Source organism: Echiichthys vipera (assembly GCF_963691815.1).
Source record: "Echiichthys vipera genome assembly, chromosome: 17".
NCBI classification, from domain to species: Eukaryota; Metazoa; Chordata; class Actinopteri; order Perciformes; family Trachinidae; genus Echiichthys; species Echiichthys vipera.
The window spans coordinates 24,799,131-24,823,787 of record NC_139842.1 but is presented as its reverse complement, the minus strand read 5'-3'; the positions used below and the strand labels follow the sequence as shown (position 1 = coordinate 24,823,787).

The following is a 24,657-nucleotide window of genomic DNA, read 5'->3' as shown; positions in this document are numbered from 1 at the left end:
TTTCTGTCCCGTTCTGTTTCCTTGGTAGCAGCCAATAGCGTTGGGCGTTGCTGGTTGCCAGGGTTGCCTGTTGTTGGGTGCAGCTACTGTAGGCTGGCACTGGGTGAAATGGAGTTTGCCAATCCTGCAGCTGCTTGGGAGCCTCAGTGAAGGGGGCGTTATTTGTCCCAGCAGCTGAGTGAGTGGAGACGGGCAACAACCAGAGTCACTATAGGCCGAGCATTCACTCCATGGACTGAGAGAAAGGAGAGAAACGCCATTCAAACGCACGCCCACATGGCTACGCTTCTCCTTGATCGCTAACGTCACTTTCATCTTTACTTAGCTGGAATGGCTAATGCTAACAGCTAATGCTAACTGTAAGTCAAACTCCTCTGCAGTGCTTCAATGGATGGGTTCAAACAGGCTCAAACCGACCCCCGTCTCATGTAGGCTAATGGGCAACAAATATGACAATGCAAAAAAGTCAACTTGAACTTAATGACATTTGAGGCAACAACATTAGTTAGCGAAGCGAGCAAGTTGTGTGCTCCAAAAGAATTTGGTTGGTGGGTAATACTTCAATTTTTAAGTTGGAGTTCAATACAAGGGACAACATTTCTTCAATCTCTTAATTCTTTGTAGTGAAATATGAGAAAGCCAAGTTTCTGAGTGGGCTCTTGAAGTCTCTCTCTCCTTGTTGCTGCGCTGCCTGGAGCTGGAGTCCACACAGGTAAGCAACCTTTGATTACATTAAGTTAAAGTGATACGGGCATTTTATTCTGAGTTGTGTTGTACATTGTCTGATGGAGAAGGCAACTTTTATTCACATTCACATTTCAGCATTTAAACACAAACATTTTTTTTTAATCATTAGTGAAAGCTAACATAAGCGGCTAACTGCAAGCTTGTCTGGGCAAATACCAGTTAGTATTGTGTCAGTTCAATAATTCAGATAATATCATCATAAAGGGAAAGACGGATTCACTTGTATCAAATATATAGGCTACAGTATGTTACTGCTTTAATTGACTGCTGACTTTCTAAACCTAGACTATTGAAGGTGTTCATTTGTTGAGTAGTGTCCTTAATTAATTAATTAATGAGTGAATTATAATTCCTATTATTGCAGTAAAATTCATTGAAAATTAAAAATGGGACAGAATATTATACTGTCAGTCTGGTCAACCCTAGTCCAGTCTATTGTTTACATTGTTATTAAATTGCTAAATGTTGAACATTTTTACAGACAGCCTAACTTATACGCAGCGAATTGTTATTTTTGTTTTACAGATTGAAATGAATGCAGTGCCAGTTCAGCCGCGCTGTTGAAGTCCTGCTGAAACACTGTCCACTGCATCACACAGGCCTCATTAGTTTGCATCACTGTTGGAAGGGATCTGATGCTGGTACACTTTAAATAAAACCAATGTTTGAAATGTACATGTTGCATCTGTAATTGTTTATACATTTGATTAGAAGTTATTGGTTCTAGGTTCCGTTATAAAGATGAGTTACAATCTTAAATGATTCTGCTATACTAACTTAACCAAATTTAAGTGGACTGTGTAAGAAATCAGTGATTACAATATAAAATGATACGTTTACAATTTACAGGAGAGATAGCAGAAGTAAGGATTAACAGTTATTACAATGTAAAATCATAGGTGAATACAACTTACATTTGAGTTGACAGCAATCAGAATTCAGAGTTGAGCAAACTCAAAAGCAAAACTTCAAATATTAAGTTTAATTGCCCAACTCAAGTTTGTTGCCTTAAAATTTTGAGTTCACCCAACTTTTCTTTCTTTGCAGTGTGCTGGAGTTATTTTTTATTGTTGCGACTACGATCTTGAGACACTAGATGCCGCTGTTCTGCCAATTCTCCATATTTAACCTTTGATGTATATAACATGAACAGAGCTGTGTACTCCCATGTACTTATTGTACGACACCTTTTCCACTTTAATACAGCAGCTGGTAATGTTCATATTCACTTCAATACGTAAATAAATAGTCCTATATTTATTTATTCATCTTAAAATTGCTTCACAAGCACTTCTTTCCGTCTGGCATCAGCTTTCAAGCATGAAGGGAAATGAAACTGATCATACGGTCAGTGTTTTCTTAATGGATTTGATTATAAACTCAATTCTGGATGAAAGTCTGAAAAACAATACACCAAGAGAAAATGAGAGAACCATGCAATATAAAATGAAATGACTGAATCAGATTCAAATCTAGCTGGTATGGAGGGAGAGGCAGAATGTGGGGAGAAAAGGAAGAAACGTCCAAAAGGTTCATTTCTTTGGATGTAACTAAATTCCATGTTTTTTCCAAAACCTAATTCCATGACTTCTGCAGGTGTTCCAGGAGCGTGAGAATCCTGCATTTTGAATACCTGTCTATGCCTCACCCTTTTTTAAGTGGCTGAATATCTGACATATTTCAGAAGGAAAACATGGAGCAGTGGAGCCACCTCTCACCAGCTGCTCTTGGCTTGCCTGGCAGACGTGTCATACTGCCAGCCCACAGCTGACGAATGAGTGGCCCGCCTCATAATGCTGCCGTCTGGATGACTTACTGAATACAGCAGGTTCTTCCCATGCTGACATCATTGTTCACAATCCAAAGGAACTGATGAGGTGGACCAAGAGTAAAAAAGGAAACTAAGGTCGGCGCAGCGAGAATAAACATTGAACTCTTCAGTCAAAATCAGAGTCGAGCTCCTTTTTTTCTCGTCTTCAACTTTATTGAAGAGCAACACTTTCAAGTAAGTCTCAGCTTTCAGCACTACAATAACATGATCATTAGTAGTGGTCATTGTAGACGACGACAATCCGAGTCACAAGGTAATGCTCAGAGGACGACCCAAAGGCCTGTGTGTAGTGTGGGCTGCTTCACATTAAAATCTCCAAGAAACAGACAGATCAGAAAACAATTGCATTGCATTAAAAGACTAAATAAAAACAAGACAAAAAGGGAAATGGCACAAGCCACACTGGCAAGTCATTCAAAAGAAAAATAAAGTGATTTGTTATCAGTTTGTCATTCTTCCAGTCATTCTTCATCAATCCTCATGACACTGAAATCCAATCCATCTTATTTCATCGCGCCTAAGGATCAAACTTGACATCAACTATTAAAGAACAGAAATCTCAAAAAGTGATAGTTGCCCAAGTACCATGTGTAACCATGAGAAGAGCGGCAGAGTGTACTGTTTTGAGTACCAGATTGTGATGCAGCTGCTGTGGTGTACCTGGCCATTCAAACGGAACACCACATGTGACCAAAACAGAGGTGGAGTTAGTGCAGTGTGCATCTGCTTTCAATACTAGATCACTGATATATACACATTTGTATATACCTTTATAATATCTATTTAAATATATTCATTATATAACATAATGAATGTTGGCCTCCCCAAAGAAACAAAGGCAATGTGGTTGTTCTAACCTGATATATTACAGACCATGGCCTTACAATAGCAGCCTTATCAAATTCATCAGTCATTGATTCACTCGGTTGACTTTTCCAAACATCCCCAGGGTGTGAGATACAGCACAAATATCAGGTCTTGAAATATATTCTGTAGAAAACCCTGACAAATACAAAAACTCTCAGTCTGTCCAGTCCATAGACGACCAGGCAACGTGCCGTCATTCTTCTGAGTGGATTTTTTTTACTTTGTGCACGAGCCCTGCATCAGAGAGCAGTCTGGGTGTCACGGCTCAGCTGAAATCAGGAAATCTCACAGTGTGGTCAAACGATTAGAGTTCCGTGACTGAACCATATTACACTTTTATTCTACAACTATTCACAGCTTTGAGTTTCAGAGGCCGGAGAAATGAGATGTCAGCCTTCCAGTCAACTACCTGTATATCTTAAATGTCAAAAAATATAGTTTGCATTGTCATCACCTTGGACACTGTGAGCTCATCTCAATGCCACTAAACAACCCATCACAACATTCATAGAGACATACCCCTGTTCAGGAGAGTGCAGAAATCAACACAAAACCAGGCTCCCCGAGAGGGATCCGCTTTGGATTATAATACTTGGCCGGATTAATTATTGTGCAGGCAGATTATAAAAATATATACAGAGTATACATATGGAATACAGAGGAGATAATCACTGGATATTACATTAGAAAGTCATGCTAATCCAAACCTGGCTGCATCACATCCACGATTTGTGTAAAGGCACAAGATACTGTAGCCCCTCCTCTGTGGTGACAGACAGAAATACAGGAGATGGCCGAGTCATTGCTCCACAGGGAGTGTGCTTAATAGTTCCACAGTGAAAACACCTGACATTCTCACACTATTCTGATCATCTATCCAGCTAGAGATACAAACACTTAAAGGGCAACTCCACCGATTTTACACATCAAAGTCTGTTTACATGTGTGAAAAAAAGAGGCTACAGGTCGCTCCTTATCGCCGCTTGAGGCTAGGGCCGAGGCTACATTAGCTGCTACTAGTGATCCGAATGTCTGACTGAACCGTCAGCTGTTATGTTGCATTATTGTCAATGTAGGTGCCAGGTTTTGACCAAGCCCCCACCACAGCAACTTCCTGCTCAGGAAGTTCAAAAAACTGCAGTTCTCCAGTGTCCACCACGGGCAGGTTTCACAACAGAGCAGTTTCTCATTGACCCCCCATGTTAAACAGGCTGTTTTCACATCAACATTAAACCTGTTTAAGGCCTGGTACAAAAAAACATTTTAGGTCATATCTCCTTGACAACACTGAGGGGGGTGATTGTTTTTGAACCAGGCTAGTTTTTATTTTTATTTTAAAGTGTATGAATAATTAGGGGCGTGGTCTCTTGAGTGACAGCTAGCCTCTGGCCCTCACTTCTCCTCGGAGGTAAATGTCAGCCAGATGGACGTATCTCCCTCCCCCCAACGTCACATACATGCCCTTTTTTGGTCAGAGGAAATGAGGTGGAGTCAAAGTCTGACAAGATGGCGACTCCCGTGGGTGAGGACGACTGAATCAGGTTGAGAGAACGGACCTCGAAGGAGAGGCTACGTCCATAGTTTTACAAGGAAAACGAATGCATGGAGTAAAAAGAGTGTTTCTATACACCCGTTTTGATGCAAATTTTGAATTTCAAACAGGAAATTAAACAAATAAAAAATACATGCAAAAAAATGATGCATCGATAAAAACCGCAGTGACAGTGATGTACATGAAACGTGACTTTAGAAAGTCCACTGAAGAGATGAAAATATAATAGTAGACAGATTCATCTGATCTGCGTGCAGCGATGAGACTGTAATAATGACGATATAAACGGAAATATCATATTTCCATCACGTTTTCCATTCACTGGTGCTCTTTTAATGACGTCATCTTATTGCACCCTCTTCTGCAAAGATGTAATGAGAGAGAGAGAGCACCAGCTGTTTCTCCTAATATTCACATAACAGTAGCGGAATCAGTTTGCAGATTTTTTTCTTTTCAAACTGGATTAAAATATGCACTAGATTTGGAAGAAAACCTGGCTAAAATCTGGTTCTGCTGTATCGATTTTGATCCTTAAAAAAAGGCGAGTCCCCGGTGTTACAGAAGTGCAATGCTAAATCGGTAGAGTAGCCTTTTAAGCAAAAAGGAAACAGGAGGCAAACAGTCCAGCTTATCCTTTGTGAACTTGTGCACCGTCCTCTTGTATCTCTGTCTGTCCTGCTTCCAGCTATGTAGTCATTAGTGTCTGTACGAGAGGAGTTTGGATAAAGTTTGGAGGAATTTGTAAAACCAAGTAATGCCAAGTGGCAAACAGACAATGTGGTAATGTTTAGTGAGTTAGCCATACAGTATGCAGAAGGTGCCTGCGTAGCTTCTGTATGTGTATATGCTGTACACACATGCAGGGAGAGGAGGAAAAAAAGCACATGCATTCAGTATGAGGCATAAACATCAGCTGTTTTGGAAGACAAACCTTTTAAAGCATTAGATTAATGCAATTCATATTTAGATGTTACTCATCTACCTTGACTATTGACTAAGGCATCACAGAAATATGTCAATCTTACCATGCTCTGTAGTGACCATTTACAGTTCATACACAAAACTGAAAACATGCAGATTGCCACGTTGCTTTTAACAGCGACAGCCTATTTTCACAGATCGGTGCATCCAACTTAATTAGCTGTTAGAAATTTGAAAAATGGCATATTGCCAGCATTACTACTGCTGACATTCTGCAAAAAAGAGAGCACCGTGTCAGTGTTTTCAAAAGGGCATCAAGTACAGTGTGTAGTTTGCACGCTATTCTTGTGCAAACTTGTGTGGACATTTTCCACTTCCTTTCCAAATCAAGTTCTCAGGAACACTGAGAACAAAGGAGATTAGTGGAAGTATAAAAGCATCTGGGGGTGTTTCTTGAGAAAGATGCACTGACAGCACACAGCTTGGTGAAGGAAGTCGAAGAACTTTGCTCTGTTTCACTGAAATGGCTGCGCTAAGCTCTGGAGACGCTTAGAATGAGCGAGAGAGAGAGAGAGAGAGGAAGAAGTCCCTCTGAATCAGTGATATCACAACCGATCACATTTTAAAGGCTAAAATCAATCACCCTTTACAGTAGAAAGAAAAAAATTATTAACTCATGACAATGGGATTGACAAAGTCTTTGTAAGGCAGGGGAGAGGTAGAACAAAACCAAACGTTCAAGCTGGATAGTGGAGCCCTATCCAGTGAGGCAGAGGGTTGTGGTAGATATAATATGAATTCCAAATGTTACAGTGACTGCTCAGGACGTCTGGGTGAGTAAAGTAAGAGAATACAGACAAACACGATGAATACTGAAAAGGCAGAATCATCCTGTGAGAAGCCAAGGATGTTGGACAGTGTGTCTTTCTCTCGCCTGCATGCATATTCTTTGTTTTGTTTTTTTAAATATAGAATCCAAATTGTGGGGAGGTTGGAGGGACATGGCTGGTGATATAGGCAAGAGCCACAAGGAGGCCACAGCAGGTGATACTGTAGAAGAGGCATTATGGTGTTTTTCTGTCTCTTTTTGTGAGGTCTGATGAGTTGAAGGCAAGAGCCCTATAGATTCACAAACACTGTATGGATCTGATGGGAGAGTACGTCCCATTGTAGGCCACGTCTCCTTGAGTGTGGACGGAGTATAAACGACAGGAGAAGCCTCTGGTGGTTCAGGAGTGGTAGCAGGCGAGAGATGGTCGTCTTCTGAAGGGGCTAAGCTCTGTTAGACTTTGTGATCATATTCCTCCACAATTATTGCTTTCCTGTCTTTCACAGGCACTTCAGAGGATTGGGCTTTGGCTGAAGTTGAGCATGAGAGGAAACTTAGGGGAGATGACAGAGGAATGGTGGTAGGGACGAAAGAGGATAGACTGAGTTAAAAGTGTGCTTGTGAGCTCTACCTTGCCGTCTGCGACCGGAAGCTATCACCCAGCAGGCTTGCAGCCTCAGGCTGGTGATTGAGCGAGTCAAAGAGCGGTCTCTTTGTCTCGTGTTGGTGTCAGGACCTCAGGGCTGTTAGCCCGATCCACTAGCCATCTACGGAGATCAAGGGCTGAGAATAGGGACTGGAGGATGAGGGTGGGAGGTTCGCTGAGGCTACAGCGACAGAGAGAGGCTGTTAGGTTCCTTGATGTCCAGCCTCCCTTCCTGCTTATGTCCGTGTCTACATATGCTTTGCTTTACATCTCTTCAGTCTGTGTGGTTGTTGACCTGCTTCCCTTCTGAGGAAGCCTTCTTTTCTGCTCCTTCCTTGACCTTTCGTCCTCCTCTCCCGGTCAGGACCTTGTAGCAGCCGCGGGTAATCTTATACATCCAGATAGTGTTCAAGATATCCAGGGCAATGCAGGAGGTGATCCAGGCCACCTGAGCACCCAAGCCTAGACGCTCAAAGTCTTGAGTGCCAAAGGTGGCGAACACACTTGCCCAGTAGGATGGCATGACCGCAGTGCGCACCAGGAAGAACACCACCGCCATGGCAACGCCGTTTATCACCACCATCTGATGTGAGCGGGGGTACTTTAATGCCTCGTAGAACCACCTGGAGGGAAAAGGTAGAAATGTTAGAGTATGAGAGATGTCAGCTATGTGGTCAAACAAAGGGTGATATGAATCCTGGGATATGTTGCCAAAGAGGGAGATTATTTACTAAAAGGGCTGACTCACCTTTGATTCACAAACGGTGTGGACAACTCTGAAATGAGGCGAAAGTTGGCAAAGTAGGGAAGCACGCCTCGTGTCTGCAATGACCAAACACACAGACAAGCACAACAACACAGTACATTATGATGTGAATAATCAGGTGTCTCCAATTGCTGCTTCAGTTCATACACTGGGTTTTAAGGAGTGATACACTCACCAGAACATATCCATAAGCATAGAGCGCCGCCAAGTGGTGACACACAAAAAAGCTGTCCCCCATAGTGCTCCAGTTACATGCGAGCAGAACAAGGTCTGGAGAACAAGATGACAGGTTAGTCAGAATCACCGGTCATGGTCATCTGTTTGACCAGAAGGATGATTATTTACAGAATTGCTTTTAAAGTGCAAAGAGCAATAACTGCACCAGAATCTGAAAAACATCTGTAGTAGACAATGTAGAACACATTTAAGGCTGACATGTTTTACGATATCTAGACTGTAGGCATAACCTTCAATTTCTAAAACAGTCTGAGGCTAAATGCTCCTTGAACAGGACTTTCTCACTTGTATTGTTCCCTTTGACATATTAAATCATTTTGCAAGTTTCCTTTTTATCAGTGCACCTGCAAATTCACACATCCTAGTTGGCGTCTGTGCTGGCCTCTCTTGTAGCTGACAATGCATTCGATCCAAAATGACCAAGATTGTATTGGTGTTGTTTACTATAACCAAGTTAATTGAAAACATTTGTAGAGGACAATAAAGAAGACATTTAAGGCTGAAAATATGTCATATATGTCATATAAAATGGACTTCTAAAAGAGTCTGAGCCAAGTATAAAGGGTAGACTAATAAATCCTGCATGAACAGGACTTTTCTCTCATACTGTTCTCTATTACGTATGACCTAAGATCTTGTTTTTGGATCAACACGTCTGTACTTTATACAGGGTTCCTACACATTTTTCATTTCAAAGTTCCAGACTTTTCCAGACTTAAATTTGCAGACTGAGGATTTTTCAGTTGATATTAAACATCTGAATACCAATTGTTAGATGCTTATTATGTAAATAAATGGTTTTAAAATCCAACTTTTAACATGTATGTTTAATTCAGACTATGTATGCCATTATGTTGCCAAGTAATTACAAGACATTTGAACATGAACTCCAAACCAAGACAGGTTCAACGCACAGCATTTTATTCAAGCTAAGTGCTTAAAGAGTGCAATTAATAACTGTGAACCTGTAACACTACAGACAGGAACAGTAGGGATGGACAATTAACCAGGAACTACAAAAGAAAACAGAAGGCTTTACTTCACTGACTTTACATTTAAATAAAATGTAGAAGACATGTATGGAAAAAATTCAATAAATGGGAATCGCAGTTGCGCGCATTAGCAGTCGACACAACCCGCGTCGAATGGTTACCATGGTAACCCGACACCATTTTACAGCCAGTTTGATTAGTTGCATATCATCTACAGGTTGGCTATCATGGAAATTACTCAAATTAAATTACACACTTTTCCAGACTGCGTAGGAACCCTGTTTATATTATTCACCTATCAAAGTGCAGATTGCTTGATGTCTTTTATAGCAAATAAGCCTGACATTGACATTTCCAAGTAAAATCAGGTAACTTCAGTTCAAAGTCCCTTTCCTTTCCTTTGTGTGTTTACCCCATATACATTGGCTGACTGCCCTCGTGGACTGAGTGGTAGAAGACATGATCAACACTAGTACAAACAAAAGTAGCTCACCATAAAGAAGGTAACCACAGGTAATGGCTACATTTAGTTTGACGAGACTGGGATCACCCCTGTGGAACAGTAAAGAACACATTGTAGAGGAACTTTAATCACAGCTGTAACAGTACATCCCTCAAGATAAACAAGCCGGGAGGAGGAAGCTACTTATTCCAGAAAAATCTACGGCAATTACAATGTGTTCCTCTCATCGCTAATCTACTTCTGTAAAGAGAACATGATATTGCAAACGACTATATGTAACTAGACCCTAACCATGAATCGCTTAGAAAGTTCATTCAGGGTCGATTGTCTAATAATTGTCGACTGTTGATGAGCTAACTGTGATACATGGTTAGGTCTTGATTAAAAGAGTAGCCTTGTTGACAGGGCTGTGGGACAAGTTGAGCTTGTTTGTGGTTTGTCTATCACATGAACAACATTCACCAATGTTTTCTTATTTGGGATCGGTTCTTAGGTACGAACAGAACGCATGCGTACTCAAGGGCACACTTTAGGCTCATTTGAGTGCGCATTTATCTTTTTTTGACAATTATATGAAAAGCAATATGGTCTTTTAAATTAAATGAACACTACACTAACACTTCAGTTCACATCAATTATGTGTTTTGAGAACCCTGATTAATCATTCCATTTATAGGACCAACATAGGCCTTTTTGAAAATCTCTTTCTTTTCTTTCTCTTTTTAGGTTTTTAGCCTTTATTGGAAAGCACTGCTGGAAAAGACAGGAAAAAGGGGGGATAGAAAGAGAGAGAGAGAGACGCCGTGTAGAAAATGGTCGAGTTGAACCTATGATGCTGCAGTAAGAATGCAGCCTCAGTTCATGGGGGGCACCCTCTGCCAGGTGAGAGGACACTCCATAAGTCTATCTGTCTGTGAGTTACTTTAGATCCACTACTGAGGCCATTAAATATGCCAGTTTTTTTTATTCTCTCAGACATTTTTTGACATCTCAGATCTATTCTTAAGAACATATTTAGGAGAAAAGCTGGGGAGATATTGGTGAATGAGGCCCAATCTTTTTTTGTTTCTGAACAAACAGTAATCAGAAGTGGCGTGCCCAGGTGACCTTGTAAATAACATCTGCTTAAAGAAACAATGAAGGTGTCTCGGCTTCAATAGACGAGAGATTCTGGTATCAGTCGCAGGTATCACATAGCAAATGACTGGCTGATGGCTTGTAACGGAACCCCACAACACACATACTGTGCAAACATACAGAGCCAAAAGCCCATGTGCACACACACCTGAACTGTACGACAGCTCGCCTTAGCCACCAGATGGCCCTGAGCACGGCACTGTCAAATTTATCTGCACATTTCACCTGATATTGTTCAGCACACCATCAAGCTTTCACTATAAGCACTTTGACTGTGTATGTTACGAACGTATAAAAATATGCTTTCTATATTTGTATGCATGTGGGACATTAAATTTTCATCAGTTTTGTTACATTGTTAATGAAACATTCCCTTTCTTTCTCTCTGATTCTGAATCTAATCTAATCTACTCTGATGTGTTTCACAGGTGAACACTCCTGTTAACTGTTCAGTTGTATCACTTTACCACTGCACTTACACAGAAGTGCCGCATAAGATTGGATAACACTCCACCGGTCTGATAGTGTGATAGTCAGAGAGTCTGCAGACTGCCATCACAAAGTCTTCATGATAATCACATCATGATAACCACATCAAGGTGATCTAGTTTCAGCTAATTAAATGGACTCATCTCTCAATGTATGGAATATGGACCTGAGAGAGATATGGAGCCATTTACAGAGCATGTTACAATACTGCTGATTCGATGGGCCTCATGCAACAACCACTCATACAGACTCATACATGAACATGTCACATTTACTAGATTTCTTCTTAAGTGGTCTAGACCTGTCATATACAGAGAGGCTGCTTTTCTCTGCAGGGGGACAGTTATAATAGCACATAACAGTTATAATGTCTTAATCTGAATGGTTAAGGCAAAATAAAACTCAATGGGAAGTTATTATTCAGTTAGTTATCATGGTTTGCCAATTTACTTTGTTTTTTTAATAGCTTTTGAAATGGGACTGTCTTTGATTAAAGAAATTCTTAGTCCATGAACATTCATATAATTTTGTCCACCAACAAATAATTGATTTAATCCAGGGCTGTCAAACTAATTTTAGTTCAGGGGCCACTTACAGCCCAGTTTGATCTCAAGTTAAATTCTATGAGCGTGAGTATTTTAGCAATGCAATTTCAATTTAGAAGTTACTAGGGACATTCTGATCCTCCAGCAGCTTAGTCTTCATGCAGGTTGTTCAGTGGAACATCCCCTGTAACGTACTGTATTCTACTCTTTCATTTATCTCTGGCTGTCAAATTCCCTTGAATGCCTCCCATCTGGGTTATGGAGCACATTACTTTAAAGGTCCTCTGCACTGTGTGATTTTGAGCTGCTGAGACTAAAGTTGACAACCGTGGGAAAAACGAGATAAAATCTTTGGACTGTGAGACACATCCATCAATGGCAGATTTGGAGCTTTTGTGACCAATTACAGAAGTTTGTGTGAAATCCTTACGGAGCTGTGGAGGTGCTATTGTAAAGTTTGTTAGCTTTCGTGCAGCAGGAATTGGGGCGTTTCTGTGGTGTGGAATTTGTATTTTAGCTTTTGGGCAAAAATGGAGCAGAACATATAGCAATATTTGTTCAAGCATACCTTTAATGAACAGGTGGCATTTATCAAGCTGACACAGGTAAAAGACAAAAATGTTCCTGCGTACAGTGTCTTTGAAGTTGAAGTGGAAGGTAATAAAATGTGTTGGAAATGTTAAAGGTTAAATACTATATCTAAACCACGTCCACCTCAACTTAAACACGACCCTGATATTTGTTACCTCATTCTACTCAGATGGCCCTGCACATAAGGTTAAGTCAAGATAAGCCAATCAAGAAATGTAACAGGGGCGGGTGGTCAGACACGGTGCTGGTTAACTGAATGGATTATGATAACAGCTAAAGACCTGCGCTGCCAGCCAGAGTGACACGCTGAAAGAGCCTAAGCAGCAGCTGGAAACAATGCACGTTTTTTAAAAAGGTCTGGCTCTGGCCACTCAAGCAGCAGAGAGAACAATGCCGCTGTGTGACAGGTCTTAATGATGCTGTAATACAATCAGATTGACTGAAGAATTATTGCTTGCACCACTCTGTTTGCAACCAGATGAGCTTTAAAGCATTAGAATACTGCCGGGGGTTAGATAGATGCTGGCGGGTGAAGGGGATTCGTTGAGAAAGAGAGTGAGGAAAGGGTGAGGAAATACACAGCCATAGCAAACTGCATGGCTCAAGTTAGAACACCAATATAACACTAACACAGGCATTATTCGCGGAAAGAAATCCCCTTATGCTCGTGGGAGCTTAAGGAAATTATGCGACGGAAAAGTGCTTTAAAACCTTTCTCAAATAGAGCTCAGGGCTCATGACTAACTTTTTTCACTAGGAGCACTGTGGCCCCCAACTGAAAATATTAGGGTCACACATGGTAAATCAATAATAGATGCAGAAATTACAATGTGCTGTTTCAAATTCAGTTTCACATTTTCATTGTGCTCTTTTGAAGATGAAACATAAAAGGTAAACCGACAGCACCATCACTGTCATGACAGTACAATATTAAAAAATATACCATACATTCAGAATAAGGGCTGTGACGAGATGAGACACGATATGCAATGAGATTTTAACACTTTTAAAATGTCAGTATTTTCTTTACAGGGGGGTTGATTTTAGCAGGGAGCTGTGGTGGTGCTGAAGGTGTCTTTGCATAGTACTTGTGTTAGCCGCGGAGTAGCCTACAGTACTAAAGGGGTAAAGTTATGAGGTTATGCGTTTTAAACATACGAACAGTATCTACAATGACTGATCAGATCAGTGTGTATATGCGTTTTAAACATACGAACAGTATCTACAATGACTGATCAGATCAGTCTGTATATGTGTTTTAAACATATGAACAGTATCTACAATGACTGATCAGATCAGTGTGTATATGTGTTTTAAACATATGAACAGTATCTACAATGACTGATCAGATCAGTCTGTATATGTGTTTTAAACATATGAACAGTATCTACACTGACTGATCAGATCAGTCTGTATATGTGTTTTAAACATATGAACAGTATCTACATTATCAGATCAGTCTGTTTATGTGTTTTAAACATATGAACAGTATCTACACTGACTGATCAGATCAGTCTGTTTATGTGTTTTAAACATATGAACTGTATCTACATTATCAGATCAGTCTGTATATGTGTTTTAAACATATGAACAGTATCTACACTGACTGATCAGATCAGTCTGTATATGTGTTTTAAACATATGAACAGTATCTACACTGACTGATCAGATCAGTCTGTATATGTGTTTAAACATATGAACTGTATCTACACTGACTGATCAGATCAGTCTGTATATGTGTTTTAAACATATGAACTGTATCTACATCATCAGATCAGTCTGTATATGTGTTTAAACATATGAACTGTATCTACATTATCAGATCAGTCTGTGTGTCACCTGCTGCTTCACTCTCTGTGCTGGGCAGAGAAATAAAGTCAATGAATCAGTTAAAGACTGTTGATTTATTCCCATAGAGCAGACATGAAATGTATTTTAGTTTAGTAAATTTCTGCTGTCACTCGGCTCTGGAGCTGCCGACAGACGGCAGACATCATCTGTCCCAGTGCGTCACATACGGAGGCTTCAGAATCAGAATCAGAATCAGGTTTATTGCCAAGTAATTTGCATTACAAGGAATTTGACTTGATTTGACGGTGCTTACATGGAAACAGACAAACATAAGCATAAAAATAAACCTAAGCATAATAAACTATTAACCATAAAAATAGAAAGTATATACATATATGTAGTTACACAAGTAGTGCAGGAGGTAGGTCCGTCCGGTGCAACACTGTGACTATAACTTGTAGCCCGATGTTGATGAAACTGGGGGAGCTCACATGACGGCACTATCTTCTTACACGGCTTACATATTGTTCCTGTCTTATCTGTCACTCTGTTGCGGTTTAGCCTCTTACATATTGATATGGCAGAGACATCTGTTTGCGCATGTGAGACTAGACGTAAAATTCAGTCGCACACTCAAATTTTGGTCGCAGTCTGGAGCCCTGGAGCTGCAACAATTAGTTGACTAATGGATTAGTTGTCAACTATTAAATTAAATCTCCAAGAATTTAAATTTTTGAATTCTCTAATTTCCAGCTTCTTAAAGTGAATATTTTTTGGCTTCTTTTCTCCTTTACAGCCCTATTCAGACAGGATTAACTTACTTGGGGATGTGGGTAAGGTCATTTTGACCAGGGGTTTTGGTCCTTTAGTTTTGTCTTTACTTAATTTTGTGAGGGAAGGAACACACATGGCGACAGGGAGGTGATGGAAGTGTGTAAATCGAGTAACCCCTCCTACCTCTAGTAGAATACATGGATTTCTTAATCCTATGTGAATTGGCCATTTATATTACAGACCTCCTGAGGTAAGACTATTTAACCACATGTCCCCACATTAAACTAATCCTGTCCGAAAAGGGCTTTCGCCATTAAACTGAATATCTGTGAGTGGAAAAATCAAGACGTTTGAGGAAATCGTCTTGGAATTTAGGGAAACACTGATCCACATTTTCTGCCATTTCATAGACCAAACAGTGAATAGATTAATCGAGGAAGTATTTGAAAGATTAATTGATAATGACAATAATCCTTAATTGCAATCCTAGTCCCGAAAATGTAGTAAAGACAAAAAGGATTGGGCAGAAGGGCTAGGATGCTAAGCACCTGAACGTTCAGCAGATAGATTGGTAGCAGGAGGAGGGAGAGAAGCCCCATCTCTCTCCCTCCCTCTGCTCCCTCTCTCTACCACCAACCCCCCACTTTCTCTTTTCACTCCATCAGCAATGCTGGCTTGGGCCGACACAGACAATAAAGCGAGGGAGGTGTGCTGCATTGATTCGACAGCCAGCGATGTGGGGTACAACGGACAGCTAGAGGCAGGAGGAGGCTCATGGAGGACTGGTGTGTGGGGAGAGGGGGGGGGCTACTAGGCTGCTGTTGTTTGCTATGAAAAGAAGCCTTGTTGGAGGGATTCTAGTCAGTCTGCTAGAGAGCCAGAGAGGAAGCGAAACGGAGGGAAGGAAAAAGAGAGAAATAAGAAGAAAAAGAGGAAGGAAAGTGTTGAAAGAATATAAGGGATAAGTGAGAGACAGAAAGCTGAAGAGAAATGTTTTAAAAGACTGATTGAGATATTGGATAGGAGAACGAAATTACCATTTCTCTTTTTCAGGATTCATTGATGCAAATAACACAGTCAGCAGAGCAGAGAGTGGAAGACAAGGCAGAAGAGACAACATTCAAAGGCTAAATCCACTGAATTCACAACTCTCTGGAGACTCCACTGACACATTAGATCCATCCTCTCCCCCTTCTCTCTTTCATTCTGATGAAGGAAACGCCATCTTCGTCTCTCCAAAGGTATTAACTAGCAACCCTGACAATCCTTCACTGCCTCCCACCTCCCATCATCATCCCTTCATCCGTTTCCTCCCTTCCCTTGTGTGTTAGTCGTGGCTGCTGGTCTGAAAAGGCAGATGCGAGAAGACATGTTTCTCCTAAAAAGCACCTAAAGCATTCACACTTTTTTTGCCTGCCAGAATGACAAGGCATAACGTGTCAGTATTTTTGCCTTAGCCAATGTGTACACAACACCATTGCTTTTATGTTTATGAGGGTTTATAAGGTTATATGTGTTCATATGTCACATGTTCTCCTGCCTAATTTTGTTCTATTACAGTATTTTAGGATATTTCATTTATCAATTAGCTTTCATGGGATACTCAGCTTTATCAGGAGTCATCTGTAGCAGCCGATATTTGCATTGTTGACTGCAATAAGCATATCAGCAAGTTGCTGTGTTCAATCAATTTTGTGCTGGCTGAATGTTGTGTTAAAAGGTAACAGTTGTTTTTCAAAACAAATAATCTTTTTCATGTGAAGGAATCTTCCATTAAAGGCTGTTTCTACATTTGAACTTGAACTACAACTCCTGTAATGATAGTGTAATGAAAGGTTAAATGACTTCAAAAACACGTCAGTTCTTATTTAGATTTCCTGGCACAGAAGGGTGAATAAATAACAACAAAAACAAAATAAACAACAATTAAAAAACATCGGTATCAGTTATCGGACAAATTGTCATTTGTATATACATTTTAAGCACTGGGATCAGCCAAGAATTTCACAATGCATCCCTGCATAGCTTTCTGTTCCTCTTACCAGACAGGATTGGCGTTGACGGCATCATCGAACCACAGGATGTACAGACAGAACAACCCCACAATCAGAGCGTGCACAGTCGACACCAACCTGTGGGTAGACACAAACAAGATCAAAGAAGTTAACATGAATTGGAGTTCAGTCTGGAATTGTAACTAATGGGTAATCATTAAAATACGGGGTGCTTATGTCTCTGCTGTCTTGTTAAATGTCTGCTCATGCTCGCATACAGTATATAATGAGATCTCTGTTATCCCCTGTGTCCACGTGGCTGTTATGTATTTTTTTTAATCAGGCCTGATACAGTATCACCCCTGACCTTTGGAGTGGTTATCTGGGCCACTGAAGAGATACTTCAGAGGTCCAGTGGCCCTTATCTCTCCTCTGCCAGAATCGCAGTTCATCCACGGTCACCATGCAGCCCCTGTGGTATCGCAGTCCCTGTTCACAGGCTGCAGCTGCTGGCCTGAGTCCTGGCTAAGACTACTGTATGACTGGATGAGTCCATTATTGCTGCTGAACCAGAGTGAAGTGTCTAAAAATGGAGCAGCCATGGAGGAACTTGTCTAGAGGAAACTGGTAAAATTGAGTGTCTATTGAGCAGTCTCTCTGTATAAGTTGTTAAAAGTCTAAACTGAAGAATGCACAATTCAAAAGAAGAGGGCAAACAATAAAGAAAAGAACAAAATACATGTAAATCATTTGTGTAGATTAAGCAGCTGTGTTCAATACTAGACGGTTGACCCTGCTCTTTCTTTGGGAATGCTTTCTCCTTCCTCTCCTTGCCCTTAAGTCGTGGTTATATAAACACAATGATACACAGAGCTGGCTGTTATATAACAGTAGGCCACCCTAAAGTGAACCATCGGTGCCTGGCCTTTGACTTGTTTTGGACTGTTCATCGGTCAATACACCCTGTACTTGGAAATAATGAGAAAGGCTAATGTAGTCTGCAGTTGTATGAATGAATGCTTATCCTTGAGTACTGGCAGATAGCAACAGAGAGATAAAAAGAAGAGTCAGTAAAAGATGTTACGCAACTAAAAACTATTGCCCTCTGAACTTCACCCCTGAGGGTGCTGCTTGAAACTTAAACCGCTCTGTGCTCCAGCAGCCGTTCACATCACAGCTGTAGTTGTGTGGAATGATGATGAGCTGGCCAGAGGCACATCTCACCCCCTCAACTGTGCTGCTTCACCGAAAACACTCATGTTTGCTCCACACAGGTCAGTTTTGTCGGCCAATTTGTACAACAATATTATTCAAGGGAGGTGCGTCTCAGTATGTCGACCATCATTGATTTGTACACATTCTCAAGTGTGTGTCAAAGAAAGAGTCACAATTAAGTGAAACAAAAAATGCTAGTGGGTGAACTTTCCCTCAAGTCTGTTCCTTTCAATATCAAAGAAGAACAATTCTATTCTAGTATTTCTGTGTACATTTTCAGACACTGGACAAAAAGTGTGATATCTTATTTGCTTTACAGCATCAACAGCTGAATCCCAAAAGACCAAGAGTGCAGAGCGCATCAGATATCTTCCTATTCCACATTGCAGTCACATTTTCTGACTACAATACCCTAAAACTTCTCTTAAAAACATAATTACTATATTCAAAAGGCATTAATACATATAGTTTTTTGTCACATCTGTTGCTGCATGACAGAGTTTATTAGATGGCTGGTGCCTCGCACCCAAATATGGCCAAAATATTCTACCCCAATACATACACTGTTAATTTTCAGCCATTTGCTTAAATCAATTAAGTTGATTTTTTTGCCCTATTAATGTAAACACAACACCCCAATTTGACAGAAAAACACAGAATTGTAGATTTTTTTGCAAATGTATTAAAATATAAAAACTGAAATAATATGTCCAAGTTTTAAGACCCTTTGCTGTGACACTTGTATATTTAACGCAGGTGCTGTCCATTTCTTCTGATCATCCTAGAGATGGTTCTAAACCTTTATTGGAGTCCAGCTGTGTTTAACTATATTGATTGGACTTGATTAGGAAGTGCACACACCTGTCGATATAAGACCTTACAGCTCACAGTGCACGTAAGAGCAAAGAAGAATCATGAGGTGGAAGGAACTGCCTGCAGAGCTCAGAGACAGAACTGTGGTAAGGCACAGCTCAGGCCAAGGTTACAGAAGAATTTCTGCTGCACTTCAGGTTCCTAAGAGCATAGTGGCCTGCATAATCCTTAAATGAAAGACGTTTGGGACGACCAGAACACAAAATGTATTTATTTACACCCATGCCGAGAGTTATGCTATGTTTTCACTGCATGGTATACCACAGCTCTACATGACCCGACTCACTCTTACTGCAGATGTTAGAACAGTGGTCAATCGTATGAGGTGGTGTACTGCACAGTTTTGCAAGCTGCCGATTTCTCTCGTTTGCTGCCAAATCTGGGCCATGACTAAAAATACCAAAAAATGCAGTGGTTTTTGACCAAAGCTTGGCAAATTGAGGGTCTGTGAGATGTCCTGTGTCACCAGTGAAGATTTTCTTTAATCAATCAGTGGTCTGCAGTGTTCCAACTCCACCTTCAGCTTTCTAAGAATTTCAACTGAGGTAGTACCAAACTAGAATGAATGTCTTGTGGCTGTATGTATGTATATGTATAATAATGTATTTATAGTGAAGACTTGGAAGGAATTTAATAAAATGTATTGAGTGTATTTTGTGGGGAAACATCAATGCTTCATGCACATTTTCAACCAGGAAGCACAGAAGATCTTTTCAATCACTACGGTTTCAAGGCCAGAAAGTCACAGTGACCTGTGACCTCACAAAATCTAATCAGTTCAGAATACTTTTGAAGAAAATCCCTCCTGACGTGGCTGTTGCCGGCACAGAGGCATAAATAATACCAGGTACTATACACAATAGTGATGCATGGTTGGCTGCATTATGTCTGCGGGCACAGCAATTAATCCCGTCTATCAGGTGGGTGGGTTCATAAAAAATAACATTCTGATTAACAGCGCCTGGGTTGTGGGTTTTTAAAATTATGCATCATAGGAAAATATTAACTACATACTATAAATGTAGTGGACAATAGAGCTGTAGAGCCAGCAGACAGCTGATCATTTTTAATCAGGCATGTGTGTCGGTGTTCCCACTAAGAGAGACTGCATTTACGCACCAGGTACAGCAGCTTTCAGTGATTATTTCAGAAGCTTAATGTTTAGCTCTGCATACTTTGCACGGCCCGCTCTGCTCTGTGGAGCTCCCCTGCAGAGATGAACGTTCACGTGAACAGACGAACGGTGTTTGACATCAGTGGCTCTATTGCACGTAGCGCTCCATGAAGCAGAAAACACTCATACAGGGACTGGTAGAGGGGGAGGGAAATGCAACTGCAGGCTTCTAAAGCAGAGAAAATAATTTATTTGGGCGAGTGTATTTTTTTTTTTGCGAGTACACACAGATTGGGATTGCATCAGAGCCCATCTACACATCTCTAATACACAACTTTTGCCAATGGAAAGCCAAAAAAAGAGCGAGTCCTACCATGCAGTGGAAAAGCAGCACTTCAAGTGATGATTAATGCTGCTCTCATGTCTGTATAGTAATTATGAAGATGGAGGTCGTAGCCAGATTACCACAGAGAATTTAAAGGGAGGGAAATAGCTATCCTGTCTGTCAGAAGAGTGCTAGTAGGTGGATTTTGTTACTTTCAGACAAAGCCAGGATAGCTGTTTCCAGTCCTCTCATAACTCTCAGCAAGAAAACCAAGGTATTTTTATTTCCCAAAATGTCAAGCTTTATCGAAGGTGTTGAGGGTCCCTATCTTAATTGTGATGCAACCAATCATACATATAAACATGACAAACTTTTGTAGAGAGCTACAGTGAGAGATGCGTTATTGGGTTTTGAGCTGGGAAACAGCTATAGCATTGAACAAAAACTAATAAAAAAATAAAATAAAAGCTTTGGTTGCCTCACGGTTCCAAGATGAACTGCCAGAGTGTTTACAGATAAGATGCACATGAGAAAAGGCCTCCCTACAGAGAGGGAGCAGTGGGTTTCTGTGACAAACCTGGAGTTCCACTCTGTGAGCTTGGTGGGTGGCAGCCGTCCATAGCCTGGTGTGAGGACAGAGGAGAGTCTTGGGCTGACCACTGAGAAGAGAAGCTGGAAACCCACAAAGCTGCCAGCTACCACGGTCAACTCTCTCGTCTCCATCACTCACCTAAACACAACAGAGGAGACAGGAAAGGATGGGTGGGGGCAGAATACAGGGAGGGTGATACACATGGACAGGTTCAATTGATGACTTGTCAGTCATCCTGGGCAGCGCCAGAGGGGAAACTGAGGTGACGGTGGTGGTGAGAGGGTGAAGCAGCACCCTGTGCGGTTCATCTAGTCCACAAAGAAAAAGAAGAAAGGGGTAGAGACAGGGTGAATAATATGAGGCGAAGACACAGGCTTGCTAATGCAAGTGACATGAGAGCTTTAGACAGGCAGGGTAGTTCATAAAGAGCGAAGAGAAAATGAGAGGCACAAGAGTTAAGGAGAACAGAGAAAAAACAGAGTGGCCAAAATAGAAAAAAAAAAGTTATTGGGTGTTGTGAATACAGTGCGTAGCACAGCATTTAGCTCTGGAATAAAAGGACTCCATTTGTATGCATATTTTGCAAGGGGATTACAGTGCGTTGTTTAGGACACCAAAAATCCCTGAGAAGAAAACAAAGGCTGAGGGAGGAAAGAAAAGAGGATTGCAGGTTCAACTCATAAGACAGGGGCAGCAGAAGGCTAACAAGCCTGTATTTTACTTCAACAGTACTTTCCATTTTGCCCTTGTTCATGTCTAAATCACCTCTATATTAGACATTTGGTATTTTAGTTGATGTCATTATTGACTCTGATTTATCGTAGAGATGTAAGTATCATCAGTGTTGGAAGTGTCAGAGCAGAAGGAAACCAACACACATTTAAACTAATGAGAACCTTCCCAGGCCCTGGGTGTAGACGTGCAAGCAGCTGACTGTAAACACATGCACAGAGTACACACTAACTGAAGAGATCTGTTTACTCTCACTCAGGTCAACAAACTAGAAGCCCGAATCACAGGCAATCAGTGGAGATGAACTCAAATAGCACTGTAGGCTGTAAAATCAGCGGGTTCAAATGGTCTTTTTCAAGCTTACTTAGATGACAAAAGGGGAGAAAATTAATTTTTGAATCCGCAGAGTAGACTTTCCGTTCACTGTAGATTTAACTGTAATCTTATTGGATTTCTTTTAGAGCTGTTTACATTCAAGAGCAAACAATTGTGACTGTTCTGGGCCACCGAATGTCTCTACTGTCCCAAAGCTTTTATCCTGATATAGGTCTTAAAGAAAAAGTAACCCGAAGACAAAGTGTCACAAGCATAAACCACCTATTTAAATGCTGCTATCAACATTACAGCTTGGGTCAGAGCAACCAGGGGCAATCTCAAGAGCATGTTTTTCCACTTGAGTTTCACAAATATTTGAAACATCTGCAGAATAAATTTGGCAATGGATCAAAATAGATAAAATATAGGATTCCTACCTAATCAAATCAGCTGTAACTCCCATTTCATCACACTTTCCAATGCCTGATTCTAGAGAAACTGACATTTTAGACAAGAAAGCTGAGTCGGGGGTTCTTCCTGAAGGAGCCACCAGCTTCTCACTGTCCCTAGCAGCCACTGTGCACATCCTGGGCCACGTTGATCATATGCAGCATGTGCCTTAATAATTCATTGGCATTCTTCACCTGGCAGACTGGTTCACACCGCCCCATGGGAAGAGGCAGCACACAGCCTCCTCACTGCGGTCGACAGCCCGGACAGGAGAAGTGCTCTTCCGTCTACGTTTGACCTTGTTCCGCCGGACTATCCTGCTTCTGTCAGCAAACCATGACCCCGTGACATATCGACCAAACATAAATAATAGCGGTTCAATTTCCCCTGTTCCTTTGGAAATCTAAACCGGCCCCTGTCTACCGCATTGCTACAGCAGAACAACGGTTTGGACTCGCTCTGTAGCAGCACTCAAGGCACAGACCTTGGCCAACCTGATCTCTGCAGGCAGGTTGGGTCATGACATGAATACTGATAAAGGACTGGTGATTATTGCAGTTTTCATCTGACAGAGACGGTCGCGGTTAGTATACAGACATCTGAGCACTGTGCACCCTGCACAACAGCAACTCGTGTGCACTTCAACGTAAATAGCATATCTAACAGTTAACAGTTACTGGCTCCCTCTCCTTGAGAAGTGTAGTATGGTTGTGCTTTGCTGTAGGTGGCAAAGCATAGTGGAGCATTGCAGACAGTTATTGGGAATGGCGAGCAACGTGCCACATAAATATCGGCCACATCAGAACTAGGAAACACTGCTTTATAATACACAGCGGGCAGGTGTTGGCCGGGCTGTAATAAGAAGCCGAGCCCTTGAATATTAGGGGCAGAGTTGTTGGCTTAAAGCTACGTATGCTGCTGCTGCTGCTGCTGCTGCTGTTGTTGCTGCCGCCGCCACAGACGAGAGGAGCTGTTGCGGTCCCAAGATTTGTACGGTAACAAATATATGAACTGCGTAAGATAAACGCGGCACGCCTTATATCTGAAGACATGGAAGCGGTAGAGAGGACTGTGTTACCTGCTGTCCGTCGCATAGGTCTGTGTAGGCGGATAAGCTCCCGTTTTCGCCGCCGTCTTCTCCACTTTCTTCTAACTTGACGTTAGCTAGCAAGTCGGCTAAAGTGACACAGCCCGCTGCTCTGCCTGTGCGACCCCTGGGAAGAAAGGGAGAGAAAAGCTCCTCTGCTACGCGAACAACGCCGCGTCCCGACAACCATTACAACCCGGAGACGATGGCATTTGTCGCCGCCTTATTCCCTCACCGCCATGTGTTTCGAGTTATGTGTCCGATAGAAAAGTTTTGACTCGTTTTATTTTGGCGTTCACAGTAAGGACCGAACGGTGACGTCGACACGTACCCACCCCTCGTGCACACGCGCACCCCCCCCCCCCCCCCCCCCCCCATCAGAGGCTACACCCACAAGGAACAAAGGCTATGTGCAATATTAATGATGAGAACATGCAGCAACAGAGATAGTGGGAACTTAAAGGAACATACAAACGTTTCCAAGTATTTTCACTATTTAACATTAGCTTATTAATAATATGGCTGATATTTATCTATTTATTATTATTGTCTCTGTAAATCATAAATAAGTCACAGAGTGTGGTCTTTACCTACTCTGTACAGTGTCCTGAGATAACTTTTGTTATGATTTGGCACTGTAAATAAAATTGAACTGAATTAGCCTCTATCTAATCATTCTGCAAGCTATGCTGCTGTGTTTAAGAACTCCAAATAGAGTGCCTACTCTTCCAGGTTTCCATTTAAATCCATATATGAAAAGCTATAAATTGAAAGTTGCTTCA

General features: G+C 41.3%; 1 protein-coding gene across 1 annotated transcript; it reads right to left on the bottom strand.

Annotated features, from left to right (window-relative positions):
• Positions 1-2,757: 2,757 nt before the first annotated feature.
• tlcd4b (TLC domain containing 4b) lies at positions 2,758-24,157 on the bottom strand. The gene is made up of 7 exons (XM_083931561.1): positions 23,867-24,157; positions 21,277-21,429; positions 17,221-17,310; positions 9,882-9,940; positions 8,335-8,429; positions 8,142-8,215; positions 2,758-8,016 (listed from the first exon to the last, which is right to left on the bottom strand). Exons 2-7 carry the CDS (start codon positions 21,420-21,422, stop codon positions 7,668-7,670), a joined length of 813 nt encoding a protein of 270 aa, XP_083787687.1. The 5' UTR covers positions 21,423-21,429; positions 23,867-24,157; the 3' UTR covers positions 2,758-7,667.
• Between the last annotated feature and the right edge of the window lie 500 nt (positions 24,158-24,657).